This window comes from Leguminivora glycinivorella, chromosome 2, assembly GCF_023078275.1.
Source record: "Leguminivora glycinivorella isolate SPB_JAAS2020 chromosome 2, LegGlyc_1.1, whole genome shotgun sequence".
Taxonomy (NCBI): Eukaryota; Metazoa; Arthropoda; class Insecta; order Lepidoptera; family Tortricidae; genus Leguminivora; species Leguminivora glycinivorella.
This window is the reverse complement of record NC_062972.1, coordinates 5,740,299-5,757,253: the sequence shown is the minus strand read 5'-3', so window position 1 is coordinate 5,757,253 and position 16,955 is coordinate 5,740,299. Positions and strand designations below refer to the sequence as shown.

The following is a 16,955-nucleotide window of genomic DNA, read 5'->3' as shown; positions in this document are numbered from 1 at the left end:
AAACAATTTTCCTAGAAAGTCTTTATAAAGTTCTACTTTTGTGATTTTTTTCATATTTTTTAAACATATGGTTCAAAAGTTAGAGGGGGGGGGGACACACTTTTTTTTCCTTTAGAAGCGATTATTTCTGAAAATATGAATATTATCAAAAAACGATTTTAGTAAACCCTTATTCATTTTTAAATACCTATCCAACAACATATCACACGTTAGGATTGCAATGAAAAACAAAATCACTCCCCACTTTACGTGTAGGGGGGGTACCCTAGTAAAACATTTTTTTCCACTTTTTATTTTTGCACTTTGTCAGCGTGATTGATATAAATATTGGTACCAAATTTCAGCTTTCTAGTGCTAACGGTCACTGAGATTATCCGCGGACGGACGGACGGACAGACAGACATGGCGAAACTATAAGGGTTCCTAGTTGACTAGGGAACCCTAAAAATGGTTACAAAAAGTAATGCCAACTTTTTACAAATCAATTTTAACTTCTCTTCCCTGTTAGGAGGGAGCAAAGTAGCAGCTTTCTGTTCACGGACTATGTTGGCAGTATAATCATATATGACAGAGTCCAGTTAGGGGCGACGATGAGCGAAACGAGGAGGAGCGTGTTAGTTAGGTTGACCGTGAGCAAACCGGAAAAAACTTTTGAAATGTAATAACAATACATTAAACAATATTCTTGTAAAAAAAGTAAGTAGGTAACATTTAAAAATATATATATACGTAAGTAAAATACGTAATTGCATCCCTGTCAATAAATTTAGAAGTTCATAGGAGACTTATTGCATGTTTTTCGAAATACGCTATAGATATTGTCGGTGTTCAATAAAACATTTAGTATATAAAATAAACAACTAGTTGTATTAAAGTCAAGTAAAACATTAGATAAGATGAAAGTTTGGTTTAAAAAAAGGCCTTTTGAAAAACCCTAAAAACGGCCAAACTTTAAGTTGGTAGGTAAATGCAAGGTTGGCAAATAAAAAAAATAGTTATTTGTTATACAAGGGGGCAAAGTTGTATTTTAACGCCGAGTGTGGAATTGAAAAACGAGCAAGTGAAAGGATTCTATAGTTGAACCACGAGCGAAGCGAGTGGTTCGAGAATAGAATCCTGAACTTGCGAGTACTTTAACACACGAGAAGTAAAATACATTTGCAGCCGAGTGTAACACAAAACTTTTCCCCTCACTATAGCGAGGAAACTACAACGCAAAAAATGCGTTTATCACTGCTTCCAGTAGTTCCACAGGTGGTAAATCATCTTTATTACTAGATTCACCTACTTTTATCAATTTTAAAGAAGTTAATTTGACTTTATTCAAGGTCAAATTACTTTACCCACTAGTGGATAAAATGCGTTTTTACCCGCTGGTATTAAAGGACAAAACACGTGTTTCCGAGCTAGTGAGGGGAAAACAATATGATAATTTAGGAAATGAACATTCGGCGGAATAAAATTCCGCGAAACGTGCGTTGGGAAGTATTCGGTCCTACAATTATATTCGGTCATACAATTTTCGGAGATAAATGAGAGAACCGTTTTAAGTTTTTTTTTAAATAAATTATGCTTACAAAATTGCGCGTTTTCATCCTTCCTTTCACTATTTCAAATAATTTTAGTAATAACAGCCCTATAGTAGAGCAAAATGTAATTTTTTTTTTGGCATTTTTTCTACCTGCTGGATCCGCGCTGGATCCAGCTGGATTGGCGCCGATCCAGCAAAAATCCAGCTGGATTGAAAATGCTGCTGGATTGCAATCCCTAGTTACCATTTCAACGTCCAGTCTAAGAGAGCTCCCTGATTACACATAACAATAGCCATACAAACTCTATTGCTGCGGTAGATCACGTTATACTGGTCAATGTGTTAGCACAATAATAGCTATCAAAAAATTCAAAAATGAAGACCTGCCGCGAAAAACAACATTTTGCATCTCAGCTGCATTTATTCATGACTTCACAAATGCGACAGAGACAAAAGATGTGGTTCACGCGAAATCGTCTGATTTTTCGCGCGATTTTTGCGAGCAAGTTAACTATCCTGGGATCAAAAAGGCGTAAAATGTATGAAAACTTGCGGCGCATAAGATTGTTTTCTTTCGAGTCATGTGTAACGTATTTTTGGTGAGGCAAATTTGAAGCCCGCGTGTGTCTGTCTCACTCCCTCTTATGGTAAACGTAACTATCTGTTTCACTTTGAAAGGATTTTTGAAGTGTTGTTGTCACAGTGCCTCTTCTGTCTTTCCGGTACAAAGCGATTTCCGGTACAAACGAGTCAAACGATACATTTAATTTTATCGGTGGACCTTTTGTCACGGCCATAAGGTCTGTAGTTCGGTAACTGAACGTGTGGTTGATCACTTCATTTGAGGTGTCGACTCTCGCGACGGAGTTTGAGGGCCGCGTCTGCCGCGAGGCGCGCGAGTGGATGATGAGTTTTTGACGTTTTGTGACATTTGAAGTATGTGCATGATCTGTGAGGAATGAGGTGTTTGTGTTGCTACTGTTGCGAGCGAGTATTTGAGGGCCGCGAGGCGCGCGTGTGGATGATGAGTTTTGACGTTTTTGTGACATTTGAAGTACGTGAATGCTTTGTGAGGCGTGAGGTGTTTGTGTTGCGACTGTCACAAGCGAATAAAATGAGGTGCGGTGAGTTGAAGTGTGATGCAATACATTTTTGCCGTGTGAAGTACTGCGACAAATTAACAATATGAGTGGTACAAATGAGGTGCCTCACGAGTGAGGAACTCAACACTAATTACGAATAAAAAACCCACGAGGTTATTATTGCATCGCGTGTTTAGGATAGAGAAGATATGATATAATTCTGACAAACTTTTGTTTCTGATGCGTACGAACGTTTTTCTTCTCTCCGGTGTTTAAGTTTCCGATTGGTAATGGAGACTTACCAACAAACCCGCATGTGGTGTGGGCTATAGAGAAGTGTGTCGAAAAATCTTATCAATCGAGCACTATCATCACACTCGTCATCTAATTGTTCTATGTACATCATGATTTAATTTGACTTTAAATAGAAATGATATACCGGCGAGGAAGAGGATAGGATAGGGAATGAATGGCGAACCGTCGTGAACTGCAACTATAAGAATGTGTAAGCGACGCTCTCACTTCTAATAGAATTAACTTTACGTAATTGGTTTACCAACCGACGGAGATATTAAAGGGTTAAATATAGCATAAGTGACTAGAAGCATGTGATTATGCCTATTTCAAGTAGAGTGACAATCTAATTCACATGGTAGTATGAACAAAGTGGCACTATATGTTGCCGATTAACTGAACCATTATTGTACGAACAGTTAATGTATTATTGTGCGTCCTGCAACTCCTGCACGTCCCTATTCGACCACTCAAAGTCACAAATTATTAAAAAAAACTTATTTTTTACAATAGGATCTGTACTTGTAGTTTATGATTGCTTCAAGTAACATAAATATCCATTTTTTAACAATTAGAAGTCAGGAAGCCTTGCAATAATGAAGCCGTGAATAAAATGGCAATATGGATATGCGGCACATAGCGATAGATAAAGTTATCCTGCATGCACAAACGTTCCAATTCCGAGCTCGGCCGAGTCGTCAACTAACGCCAACAGAGCTGCGCGGGCGGCACCTAATAAATGGCAGCATTTAAATGTCACATTGTGTTTAGCACCACACGTTGAACTTGAAGTAACACGTCTCAATGGCAGCTCGTGTGATCGATTTTTCACGTGCATAATGAAATTAATGAAGCTACGTAGGCATTATAATGCAAGTACAAGTTAAATCTGCCAGACTGTGACACGAATGAATAATTTCAGCCCGGAGGTGAGCCATTATCAGATAATAATAGTTTTAATATAAAATGTTGAAGGCACGTTTACGTACTTCCGTTAAACAGCTACTATTGTCGTTGTCGCGCCAGCGCGCGCGCCACGACAAGCATTCACCCAAGTGCCCAGGCCGTTTCAATGATGGACAAAGCCAAGCGTCAGTGTCAAACGACACGTCGCGAATACAAACACACAGCGTTCACTTTCAACGACTGACGACGTCAACATTATCGATTCGCAGTATCTATTATGTTTACTGCGAAAACCGGCTAGTGAATCTCTCCTGAGAAACGAATGCTTATGACAAATTCACGTTGAGAAATTGCAGCTCGTGATTTACAACATCTAAAAGTTCTCGTTATGAATTTTATTAACGACTGGCTTAATTTCGCTCATTAAGGCCCTGTTTACATTTTAATTGGCGGAATGGAAAGCGCCAGGTCGGTCGGTTCCTTCCGTTCGTCTCGTACTCGTAAAACCGGCGGTAAGGGAGCTTTAATTACGACTGGCAACCTGAGGTGGTTGCTCGTCGAAGGTGAAAGCCGACTACGTAACTACATGAGAATGTCTTGGAACCTGTAACACTGCTACCTACATATATGTAAACACGACTTACTGATGATGCGGGTTATTACTTAAGTATTAGACATTTCACGGTAATTGGTAGTACCTATACATATATGTAGAAAAGGAAAACCAAAACTTATTCAGTGACCTCTATCTATACATGTACATTATTCCTACGACTACATGGTGCTTAGTAATCAGTTCTAATTAAATTAAAATTACTTTACTCTCTATTTCGTGTCACAGTCTGGCAGATTTAACTTGCACTTACATTATAATTATTAGTTGTTAAAGTTTTCAATTATCCTAAATGTTAACCTGTACCACAAAATAGGCAAAGCTGACAGTGATTTTGATGCAAGTGCAAGTCTTTTCTTAACGTCAAACTTCTATGAAATTGTGACCTAAGTAGGTACTTAACTATTGCACTTGCGGGTAGGACTTGCAATATCGGACGATTTTCAATTTCAGAACTGGTTTTCGAGATTGGACTTCAATTCCAGAATTGCGTAACCGGTATTGAACATTTTTTTTAGGTTATCTTTTCTGGTGAGTTTTTGATGAAATAATACTATAATTGGAATGGTAAATGTTTAAAGGTGTTAAATAATTAGTCGATGGAAACTAATGATGATAAAATTTAACAACTATCACGAATTTACAATGAGTAGAAGGAATAAATATAATATTATTCAATGTACAAAGGATAGCCAACACAAACGAAACAAAAGAAAGGAAAACTATGTTCAAGCTCAAACCGTGAAACCGAGAGTGAAACGTCTTGGCACAATGACCATAATCGATCTCGGGCCGAAACTGCGAGTCGACTTGGTTACGAAATCATAACCCAACGTGACACGACCACGTCCGGTCAAGGTTCCACGCCAATTCTGAGCTGGCAATTTTTTATTTTATTTTATTTATTATAAATGGGCTTACTCTTGGCCACAGACTAGCCAAAGGCAAAGGATGTGGCCTACGATGGAGTGAGCTCGCCCAGAAGATACCTGTTCACTCTTGATTTGAAGGTTGCCGGGTTATATGAGCTCGGAAATATAGCCGCCGGCAAGGAATTCCACTAAATAAATTAAATACCCTTTTTGTCTCAGTCTCAATGGAGTGTATCATTTTTAGGGTTCCGTAGTCAACTAGGAACCCTTATAGTTTCGCCATGTCTGTCTGTCCGTCCGTCCGTCCGCGGATAATCTCAGTAACCGTTAGCACTAGAAAGCTGAAATTTGGTACCAATATGTATATCAATCACGCCAACAAAGTGCAAAAATAAAAAATGGAAAAAAATGTTTTATTAGGGTACCCCCCCTACATGTAAAGTGGGGGCTGATATTTTTTTTCATTCCAACCCCAACGTGTGATATATTGTTGGATAAGGGTTTACTAAGATCGTTTTTTGATAATATTAATATTTTCGCAAATAATCGCTCCTAAAGGAAAAAAAAGTGCGTCCCCCCCCCCCTCTAACTTTTGAACCATATGATTAAAAAATATGAAAAAAATCACAAAAGTAGAACTTTATAAATACTTTCTAGGAAAATTGTTTTGAACTTGATAGGTTCAGTAGTTTTTGAGAAAAATACGGAAAACTACGGAACCCTATACTGAGCGTGGCCCGACACGCTCTTGGCCGGTTTTTTTGTGAGAACACATCGCCGCCTTCAGTCGCAAACATACTAAAACTACCGCATTTCGACAAATTTTCAACTAAAACTGCATCGACAGCAAGAATTGATTTACATAATCATAGAATCCGTTCACGAAATTTTATGAATCAGTTGAGAATTATTACCTACGACCTGTATAGGATTATACTAATAAAATTTTAATAACATTGTTTTGCAGATTTTTTCACCGTACAGTCAACAATTTTTTTTTTTTCATCTAGATCCGAGATCCAAATCTGGATCTATGTGCCACTTATGTGGAGAAATATTTCAATAGCAATTTAAAAAAATGTTCGTAATCGTATTTGGTGTCAAGTTTGCCGGCAGCCGACAAGGCCGTGCCGGATGAGCAGATACTGTGAACTGTGTCAGTACGGACGAGACTAAAAAACACCGCCCGCGCCAGCAGCGGTCGTCGGGTCAATGACAACCATGACCTGATCCTTTCTACTACTAAACAAATAAAACTGCTACCAAATTAACGATTTCACCATGTGGTATCAGAAGTACGAGTTTTGTATGCAATATTGTTACTCTAATAAATAGTTTGGCTTTTTTAATTAACATTTGTTCATCTATATCAACATAAATATAGCTCTAAACGGAATATGCCCAATTACTTAGCGAATCAAGCTGTGATAAGTAAACACCATTGTAAGGTGATTAATTACCTGAGACAATTTATTATAAACTCTGCTGACAATTTGTAGTCATCACCAGTGGTCTAATAGATATTAAGTTAAATACGGGATTATGTTATTCAAACTGATGTTAAACGTTACGTTAGAAGTAAAGAAATTGCATAAACTCATGCAAGAGACGTCTGTGGGTATGGCGCGGGCACGTGTTTGTGGTACCGAGTGGGACCAGTCTACAGTGAAAGTTGAACAGACCTACATTTGACATTTATTTGTCACACGTACGAACCAAACTTATTTCTTAAACTTGTTATTTATCTTATAAACTTTATTTTAATAAAGTTATACTATAAAGCTTCCGTTTAAGCTATGGCTATGGAACATTGCTAGCTATGGGTATGGAACCCTAAACAGGGGAAAAGGGTCGTGTTTTAATTTATCGCTACTAGTTTTCAATTTCCTCATTTCCGTTTGTATTATAAATATCATAATATACTATTAATTTTCAATCTAACCTTTATAGACATAGACATAGACATTTTATTAATAATATTATAAATATTACACGTTCATCAATAAAATTATTTAACAGCAATTAAATTAAGATTATTACAATTTCAGTCTAGTTATAATTTCAAATATTTAATTGAAAGATGCATTCATTGATTATATTACATATGATATGTCATTTAGATTTGTTAATTTGATTTACATACTATTATTACATACTATTATTATATTTACTATTATTATATTTTATTATTATTATATTTTTACATACTATTATTGTGAAAATGTCTCACGATAAGATTTTACAGGAAATCGCTTCACCGCAATATTTATATTGAAGACACTTTCTCGACACTTCTCTAGGTCATAACACAACAACTACAACGTTGGAGTGCTCGTATGAAGGTAACAAGAGAAATGGAACAAAGGCACACTACAATACCTACAGATAACGGAGTTGACAAATCCTTTCCGAACACCTAAGCAGAACACGACCTTGAAACGGTTACCTACTGCAAACTATCTAATGACTGAATGAATGATAAATTTGTAAAAATATGTAGAAGATAATTCGCTATTGCGGCATTTACGTGACTGATACCTCATTAAAGTCACGCGCTAGCAATGTTTAGTAAAAAAATATTTGTGAAAAATATAGGTATAGTTTTATCAAACAAATACATTTTCACCACACCAACTGGTAAAGGCTCTCCTTCCTATTCGAAAACAGATAGCAAAATTGCATTTTATCCACAAGAGTGCAAAGTAATTTCATACAAATTTTAACTTGATGTTACAACATAAGCTGGCTGGTAGATTTTGCCTATAAATGGTGATTTTGAAGTATTTGACGTTTTTATAATTTGTTTAACCCTCCCAAACCCTCGCAACGCTCAAGATTCCACTTTTTAAACCACTCGCAACGCTCGCGGTTCAATATTGGAATCTTTCGCTAGCTTGGGTAAGTTGGGTATGCCCCCTTGTAAAACCAATAACTATTTCGAATAAATTTTTACTTTTTTTATTTTCTTAGGGGGCACAATCACAAAAAGGTGCCATTTTAATAGTTATTTGTTATACAAGGGGGCAAAGTTGTATTTTAACGCCGAGTGTGGAATTGAAAAACGAGCAAGTGAAAGGATTCTATTGTTGAACCACGAGCGAAGCGAGTGATTCGAGAATAGAATCCTGAACTTGCGAGTTTTTTAACACGCGAGAAGTAAAATACATTTGCACCCGAGTGTAACACAAAACTTTTCCCCTCACTATAGCGAGGAAACTACATCGCAAGAAAATGCGTTTATCACTGCTTTCAGTAGTTCCACGGGTGGTAAATCATCTTAATTACTAGATTCAACTACTTTTATCAATTTTAAAGCAGTTAATTTGACTTTATTCAAGGTCAAATTACTTTACCCACTAGTGGATAAAATGCGTTTTTACCCGCTGGTATTAAAGGACAAAACAGGTGTTTCCGAGCTAGTGAGGGGAAAAATTAATTAATGCACATTTTTTTTTAATTTTTATGTTTCATTTTTTGCCTCCGGATTTCAGTTGAAGTTTCCGATTTCACTTTTTAAGGTTTTTTGCTTATTTATTTTATTTGAACATTTAACAATTTTAGAATGCTATTACGTTGCCAATCTTTTTAACAAAATTTTAAATTAGAAGACAATACATAAATATACTCCCCACACCGTACAAAATGTAATAAAAAATACATGAAATAATTTGACATCATTTTGTCACATTTTTGAAAATGTGCCCAATGAAAATATTTTTTTTTCTCCATACAAGAGTGACCCACCCTCATGTGCGTGTTGACGACCGGTCTAGCCTAGGAACAGCAGGAACCTCATAAAAAATGGCAAACAGCGGAAGTAATTCCTTTAGTGTTGTAAATTGATATTGGTGGTCGAGATGAACAATATGAACATCTAAAAATCCTTGAAGATAGGGCTGTACTTGGGATACCCCCAGAGGTGGGTAGCAGGAAACTTTTATCAGATTTTTTAATATGCTCGAGTAGCCATACTTTGAATGAATGCTAGAGTAGCATCGTGATTACTTCTAATAAAAGTTTCTACATAAAATTTCCTACAAGTTATTATTCTACGTAGGTATTATGGTATATTTATTTTATAATTGTTAAGTATAATATGTTTTCCATTATAATAAAATAAAACATTCTACACGCTTGGGGAAATACAGGATGCTTCATACACACTTTGGGAAATACAGGAAGTTTAATGATTTTTTGCAGCTCTCACTCTCAACTATATAATATTTTCATTTAAGTTACTAGACTAAGTTTGGTACGGTTAAATAAATTATAAAAAAATGTAATTTACGCTGCAAAATGAACTGCTGAACAGGTAATTTTAATTTAGTATGGAGATAGTTTGAAATACAGGGAAGGACACGGGAATGTTTATGCCGTAAATCATCCATCCATTGAAAGAGTAGAAATGGGTGTGAAAATCTATCATACTGGTGTATATTGAAAACAATAAGTCGAAAAATCTTAAAATTAGACTTATATTAAGTAAACTCAGGGTTCGAGGATATATATCACTGGATATATATCAAGATATATATCAATGGATATAAATATCCGATATTTATCATATGTTTATAAATATTGCAATACAAAGATGGGTTTAAAAAAATGAAACATTGTTAAAAACATAGTTTTTTTGTGTTTGTTATGATTTTTTACTAAAGGTTATGTTTTTTAATAGAATTTTCCTTATCTAAAGTTGTGTTCATAAATAGTGCAACAAAATAATAATATGCCTTCCATACAAAATGGATATATATCAAAGTTGATATATATCCGATATATATCATAAATATCCGATATTTTGATATTTATTATAGATATCGGATATTTTCGAACCCTGAGTAAACTATTGTATATATACCATCATTACAAATATGTGTTTGAATACTTACAAGTCTTATAATAACAGATGATTTTTTAGCAAGAAGGGTACTTTATACTAGGTAGTAGTTCTAGAAACATAAAGGATTTGGCTGTTTGAACAAAAAACTTTGCTTATAGCTGTCGAATTCAAGACACTAACGAGTTATCGAAAAGCGAAATATATACCCCTATATTAATAAAAAAAGTTACGGAACTGATTAGTTAAAAAGTGTTTTCTTTCCTACAAATACATAAGTCAACAATGTCAACATGACAAACGATTATTAGCTAATTCTTATTAGCTATAGGTTTATAAAGCGTTTATGAATAACGCCATTACTCTTTACTTATAACCAGGGCCCGTAACTTTCATGCCGATGACATCAATTTGACGTCACGTTGCATATAGAATGATTCAAATCAATGAAATTCATCAATTTAATCATGTACAAATGAATTTAAAAGAAAGCAATTCATACGTGGAATAAATACCTACTTGATACGTGAAATTGAAATATGGTAACAAAACTATTTAATATAATGTATGTATGAAAAATAAACAAATAATTTAATTTACTTTTCACGTATCAAGAAAGTATTATTTATTTCACGTATGAATAGATTAGTTTTGAAGTCATGATTAAAATGATTAATTATTAAATAAAACTCTTGAATTCTTCTATATGCAACGTGACGTCAAATTTATGTCATCGGCATGAAAGTTACGGGCCCTGCTTATAACCTAAACACAAAATTAAAATTTTGAAAAAATCCCCGACCGCGACATAGTGGACCGATTTTCATGAATCATGGCTCTAAGAACACTCTCGACTAACTCAGCTTTCAAACAAAAAAACATAATCTAAATCGGTTTATCCGTTCGGGAGCTATGATGACACAGACAGACACACATACATACAGACAGACAGACTTAAAACACCCCGTCGTTTTTGGCGTCGGGGGTTAAAAATTTAAATGGAGATTGCTTTCTTTGCCGTGTTTTATTATAATATTATATTTTACGCATCTCACTAAAATAACCAATGACGACAATGACGGTTTAGATTTCAAAGTACCCTTCCCTTCCGAGTCGCGTTTCAGCATGCTGTTGCTATTGCATGCATGCTTTATTGTGTTCAAGTGATAATTCTGCAGAATATTGCTGAATTTCTTTCGTCTAAATGAATATTTGTGTTGAGTAGGTAAGCGTTTACCATTACGGCGGCGAAATGGCGATAATGAGTAGCGAGCGAGGTTAAGCAACCCGGGCAGCAGCAGGATGGAATAACGCGCAACGATGGTGACTCACGCTAAATTGAGCAATAATTTGCACAACCCGCCAAACTACTCGGAGACTGTCACTTTGAATAAAATTGCATTATGAGCAGATTACTTTGCTAAATAATGTAGCTTAGCTTAGGAAGAATTTACTTTAATGTTACTTGTCACGAAACTGTCTGTCAAAAATATTATATCAATGTAATCGGTAACAATTATCTGCACAATACATTAATACCTATAACGATATTACAAAAAAAACAGTTCAACGTAATGTTTAAGAAAGAGGTGAGGTAGGTAGTGTCAAATGTCAAAGGAAAAAATGTCTGGAAAATTGTAATATTTCACGGTAAAAGAGCAATGGAGTAAAGAACTATAGAAAATTTAAGTTACGTTGGTGGCTAACGGAACATGTGCACTTGTGCAGGGAACGGCTCGTGCGCTCCCGACCAGTAACTAGCATGTCGATGCACTCTGGCATGGCATCGCAAGCTTTGCTTATTTACCAGTTAGGTACGTGACCGCTTGACTATAATCCGTCAAAAGTAAATAATACAATTCCTCGTCCTGATAAGATTGTACCTACTTAATTAAATCACATACTGTGGGGCGGACATCGAAAGGAATGAAAAAAAAATGGTTGTTAGTAAAGAATATGAAATGAATATCTCCTCGGCAAAATAGTGTTACATACGATACGCTCCACTCGTGTTCGCGCATGCTCTTCTGGAAGGCGTGAGACTTGGGCGTCCACGAGTCGACGCCAAGGTACAGCGCCGGCAGCTCGGCCACCTTGACCTCGAGCCGCTCGGCCAGGCGCTGCTCCACCACGGATTTGGGGCCGCTTGTCAGCAGTCTCTGTTGCTCTTTGGCGTTGCGCCGTTCGGCTACTCCGAATCCATTCAACTTTTCTCCGTTGCAAGACGTTACGCTTCTCGGACTATCTGTGCTGAGCAATTTACTCTTAACGGTGTCCGCCTTACCGTAACTTTTATATTGCACCGATTCTGTTCCATTCGCACTTCGCAAATACTTCAAAGAATCGTAAATGTCGCCATTTAGGCTGCTGTATTCGACATTGTTAAGGTTTAAGTCTCTATCAGTACGCTTCAGTACCACATCGTATCCGTTTCGTTTTCCGTAACGATCCTCATGGCTTTGCTCGAGGAAGTTGTTCTCGAAACTAGTTTTGCATTTAGGAACATTATTTAAGTAGTCTGCATAATGTTTATTGTGTAAACCTTTATCACAGCCCTTCTTGAGAGTTTCTTGTATGTCTATACCGTTCCCGTTGAGCCGGCTATAACTTAAGCTAGCAGGCTGACTGCCTTCCACCCGATTGTCGAACGATTCTCCACGTTCCACATCTTTGCTTTCGAATTCATGTTTGACGAGTGCAACTCGCGAGACGAGTGCGTCTTCGCCGTTGACGCCATTTTTATATTGCGATTTGTTGGTGAAATCTGCTGTCATGATACCAGTCCGGCTCTGTTCGTTGGGAACGGTCCACGTGTCGTGCTTTTTCTTTTCGCTGCTCTTAGACGACCACGCTTTGGCAAGCGCCGCTTTAAGAGCCTCCCTTCGTTCGTGAACGCTGACCCGAGGGTATTCGTGGATGGGGACAATGGCTGGCGCATATAGGCTCGAGCGCGGCGTCGCTCGCGTTATGCGGAAACTTCTGAACTCCCTGTTGAACTCCGAATTAAGAGAATAAGCCGGTATTCTCGAAGTCACCATTTTGAGATCAAAAATTCCACTATTAATTAAATCAACTGCTTTCACAATCAAACTTTCAGCACTGAACACATAGCTGCTCTACCTGCACAGAAAAAAAAGCGGAATGGGTGACGTGTTGATCTAATTAGAAATGATGGGTGTTGGCTGAATATTTCCGCGAATTGTCGTGAAGGTGCAGCGTGTGGTGCATGGATGTCTGTGGGCTGTGGGCCGCGACCTTCGCGGCAGGCGCGCGAGGCGGGACAACGCACTGGTCAACGAACCGCCCCGCCAGGCCGTGCCCGCCGTGCAGCGCTCCACCGCTCGTCTCGCTTGCATAACTTACTCGCAAACCGCTTGCCCTGCCTTATCTCTTATGCAGTTGCGGAGCCGGTCAAACTTTAACCGCTTTCAATACTAAATAAATAGTTTCAAAATATAAAAATGTTAAGTACCTATTCATTATTTCATTATTAAGCGATGATAAGAGTTTTGTACATTAGCCCGTTTCGTCAAGCAATTACGCCGTATAAGTGCATCGACTGTCGCCTTGGAGGCGTCCCTAATAAGGCTACTAGCGCTGCTGCCATATGGCCCGCGGCGGACACATCCTCGCCTGTCTACACCCCAGCTGCACCGCCACAGACATATCGCTATTTAAGCGCGCCTTTTCTAGGTTAATGCAGTATTACAATAATCATATATGCACGGTATCTACACGAGATTACAACACATTATTTCGTGCATTATGTGGTTATATGTATGTCTATAAGTGATTTCGTTTCAGCTCGCTTCTTAATGCAGTTAATCGTGTATTATTCTTGTCAATTAAGCTATGACAACAAGGCCGAAACATATTAAATATGTATGAATGCGTCGAGCCTTTATGGTTAAATGTGATAGACAGATCAGACATCAGACACTGTTTGTATGTACATATAGATTCAAGTATAAGATACATTAGATCAACACGTTTCCGCTCATTAAACGGCACTGGGTATTTCACTGCGATCTAGGCACCGAATCGTATACACTGGCTCCAGGGCACTCGGTGCACAACACAAAGTCCGATAAGTGCGGGGACCATTAGCCGGGATTGCTCGGTATCGGTCGAGAGGGCACCGGAAGCCAGTGCGTGATCGCATGCATATCGTACCTTCTCGTTGCGCGCGCGAGAACTGTGCGTGCGGTGTGCGTGCACCGCTGCTACTAAACTACTGAAAGGAGGCGTAGAGCGGACCGGTGTGAGGACCCCACCGCTGCGCGCCTCTCTCCTGCGGTCTACCACAAGTAACTCTAACTCGATAGCGCTACGGGTGGAATCGCAGAGCGTTCGTCGGCATACGTTCGAGCCAGTTCGACTGCCCTGCATAGGATCGCCTGCTCGACACGGCTTTCAAGAAACCACCATACATTACGTGTAACATTAAAAGTAGGTATTAAAGAATTATGTCAAAAAAGCTGCAAACGAACTACAATAACGCGACAGTCAACATAGGGACAGAAAACTAAACTTTGAACATATATGTCTATAAGTGACTTTTATTAGTATGTATATTTATTTATAAATATGACGGGATTAACGTTGTGTTAGTATTTTAAAGAACGTCAGTAACAGCTTCACGCTTCAACTTAAATATTTATGAATAACCAAAGGGCACATCTATTTTTTTATTGACCTCGCCTGGGGCCAGTTACGGAGCTTGGAAGCGGGGGCGAATTTTATTTATCTAGAACTTGAACATATGACACCCCTGACTACAAACTTGTATTTGACCATAACACATGCTTTCTGTAATTAAGAGCAGCATGTAAAATGCGTACACAACCTCACCTCAAATATGCAAATATGTCACGTAAGCTGTTTGTTTACCTGAAACAAGAATACAATATATAATTAAGAACGTAGCCTATAGAAATTATATCAACTCAAGCAAGTACCCAGAATACATTCATTAAAAATATCTACTGAACTACTGAGAAAGGGGCAGATGAGTCAGGTTTCGAAATATTGCATGCATGAACATATGTATTACCTACTTATGCATTTGGGCCACAGGCAAAAATAACAGCGCTTGTTTACGTGCGTCCATAATTTAAGTTAATTGATAACAAGGGATGTGTGCGGTTCCAATACTTCCAATACCTTGAAAAAGATTTAATTCTCATTCAGAAAGGAAACTAAACAGTAACATTATTGCTCTATCAATATTAATTCGCTCCTATACTTACCAAAATCTACATTTGCAACATAAATTTAGTGATTACTCTTTAATTAATGACAAAATAGCAGGACACATAAATCACTGGTTTGAGATATTTAGACACTAGCACTCCAGGCTGCCATGGGAAAAAGTGGCGAGGATCGAATTACGTTGAAAGCATTATTAGCCTACATAAACGCATCGATGCGATGACATTGTCGTTTCGTCGCTCTGTAGATAAACATCCACACTAAGCGACACGGTTCATTTGCCATTTATTTATGTAAGAAATAAACATATTATCTCCTGTTCAGCGGACAAAGTGTGTCACTGCCAGCGATTATGCGCTTCTGTAATTTTTCCCCTTTGGGCTCAAAGCTAACGCATTAGAGCTTGACCCATATTCTGATCGTTATTAATTATTATAAATATCACAATATTCCAGTATAAATATTAAATACGAAGCATAATATAATATGCGTTGGTGCCTTCAACAATCTTCGACGAGCGAATTAGCGATCTGTAGTTAATTAGCAATTAAAAATAAACAGACTGACATGTTCACCTAGAATGTCGCAACCTTCAAACAAATGATATAAAAAAGATACATAGACTGCCCTACTGAAATACGTGTCTGGCACAATCATGTACAACCTACGCATCGTCAGGTAGGTACAATCTTCGTGATGAGTTCGTTACTCGCTAGTATATGAAAACACAATTAGTACAGTCATAGAGGTGCTTATGGAAAACATTTGTAATTGTAGGTACTACGTCAGACTATTCACTTGGCGGTAAATAGAGGCAAAAAATAATGGCACCGGAGGCGGCGTCGGTAGCCGACGGCAATGGCCGAGGACCAATGACCCAAATGGTTCATTACTAGGCCACCCTGCTAGACTATTAATGAAATAAAAATCGCCCGCCAGTAGCACCGCTGCTGTTTCTGTTTACGTAAAAGGTAAGTAAAAATAGAAGTTCTATAATAGAATCTGATGTTACAAAGGTTAAATGAATTTCTCAACTCTTCCGATATGCCTATAATAAATCAAAGGCCGTATCGCTTCCGCGATTCATGAACATTGATCAGTTTCATGTGTGAAATGACAGTGACGTACAAGTACGAATTCGACACGATTTCATTCTGACGCTCCTCGAGCACCTGCTAAAAAGCTCCGAGGATAGAAAACACACAGTAAAAACCATTCCGATTTTAAGGCTAATAAAATAGTTTTAACATGCTCGACTAAAAGGATTAGTCGGCGCTTAAAACACGATCCGTGCTGTAGTAAATTAATCTAGCTCCGTAAATGGAGCCCTCTCGGAAACCTGATCTATCAGTACAATCTGAACTATTTATCAAAATAGCTTCCATATTTGGACTTCCTATAAATCTGAGATTCCTTACTAAAGTTTACTTGTGTGCTCCTATATTATTTATTTATTTCCTCCTCTTATCTATTCCTCCTCCTCCAAGTATCCCTATCCCCTTGTAGTCTCCTATCAGCCGGTGTCAAAGTCGTCACGTCATCTCTGGCGAGACTACGCTTTACAATTTGGGGTACCAAAGAGTGACTGTCTTGGACCACAGGACAG

General features: G+C 37.8%; 1 protein-coding gene across 4 annotated transcripts in view; it reads right to left on the bottom strand.

Annotated features, from left to right (window-relative positions):
• The window catches only part of LOC125235652 (serine/threonine-protein kinase Doa), a 117,872-nt gene that overhangs the window by 41,608 nt on the left and 59,309 nt on the right, over nucleotides 1-16,955 (bottom strand). The window contains exon 1 of one of the 4 annotated variants that reach the window (XM_048142267.1): nucleotides 12,134-13,237. The exons of 2 other annotated variants lie outside the window; for them this stretch is intronic. In XM_048142267.1, the coding sequence (XP_047998224.1) occupies nucleotides 12,134-13,176 (1,043 nt within the window). In that variant the 5' untranslated portion in view covers nucleotides 13,177-13,237. Of the gene's footprint in view, nucleotides 1-2,915; nucleotides 2,945-12,133; nucleotides 13,238-16,955 lie in introns of those variants that run through there. One more of the 4 variants, XM_048142293.1, reaches the window with a different exon arrangement.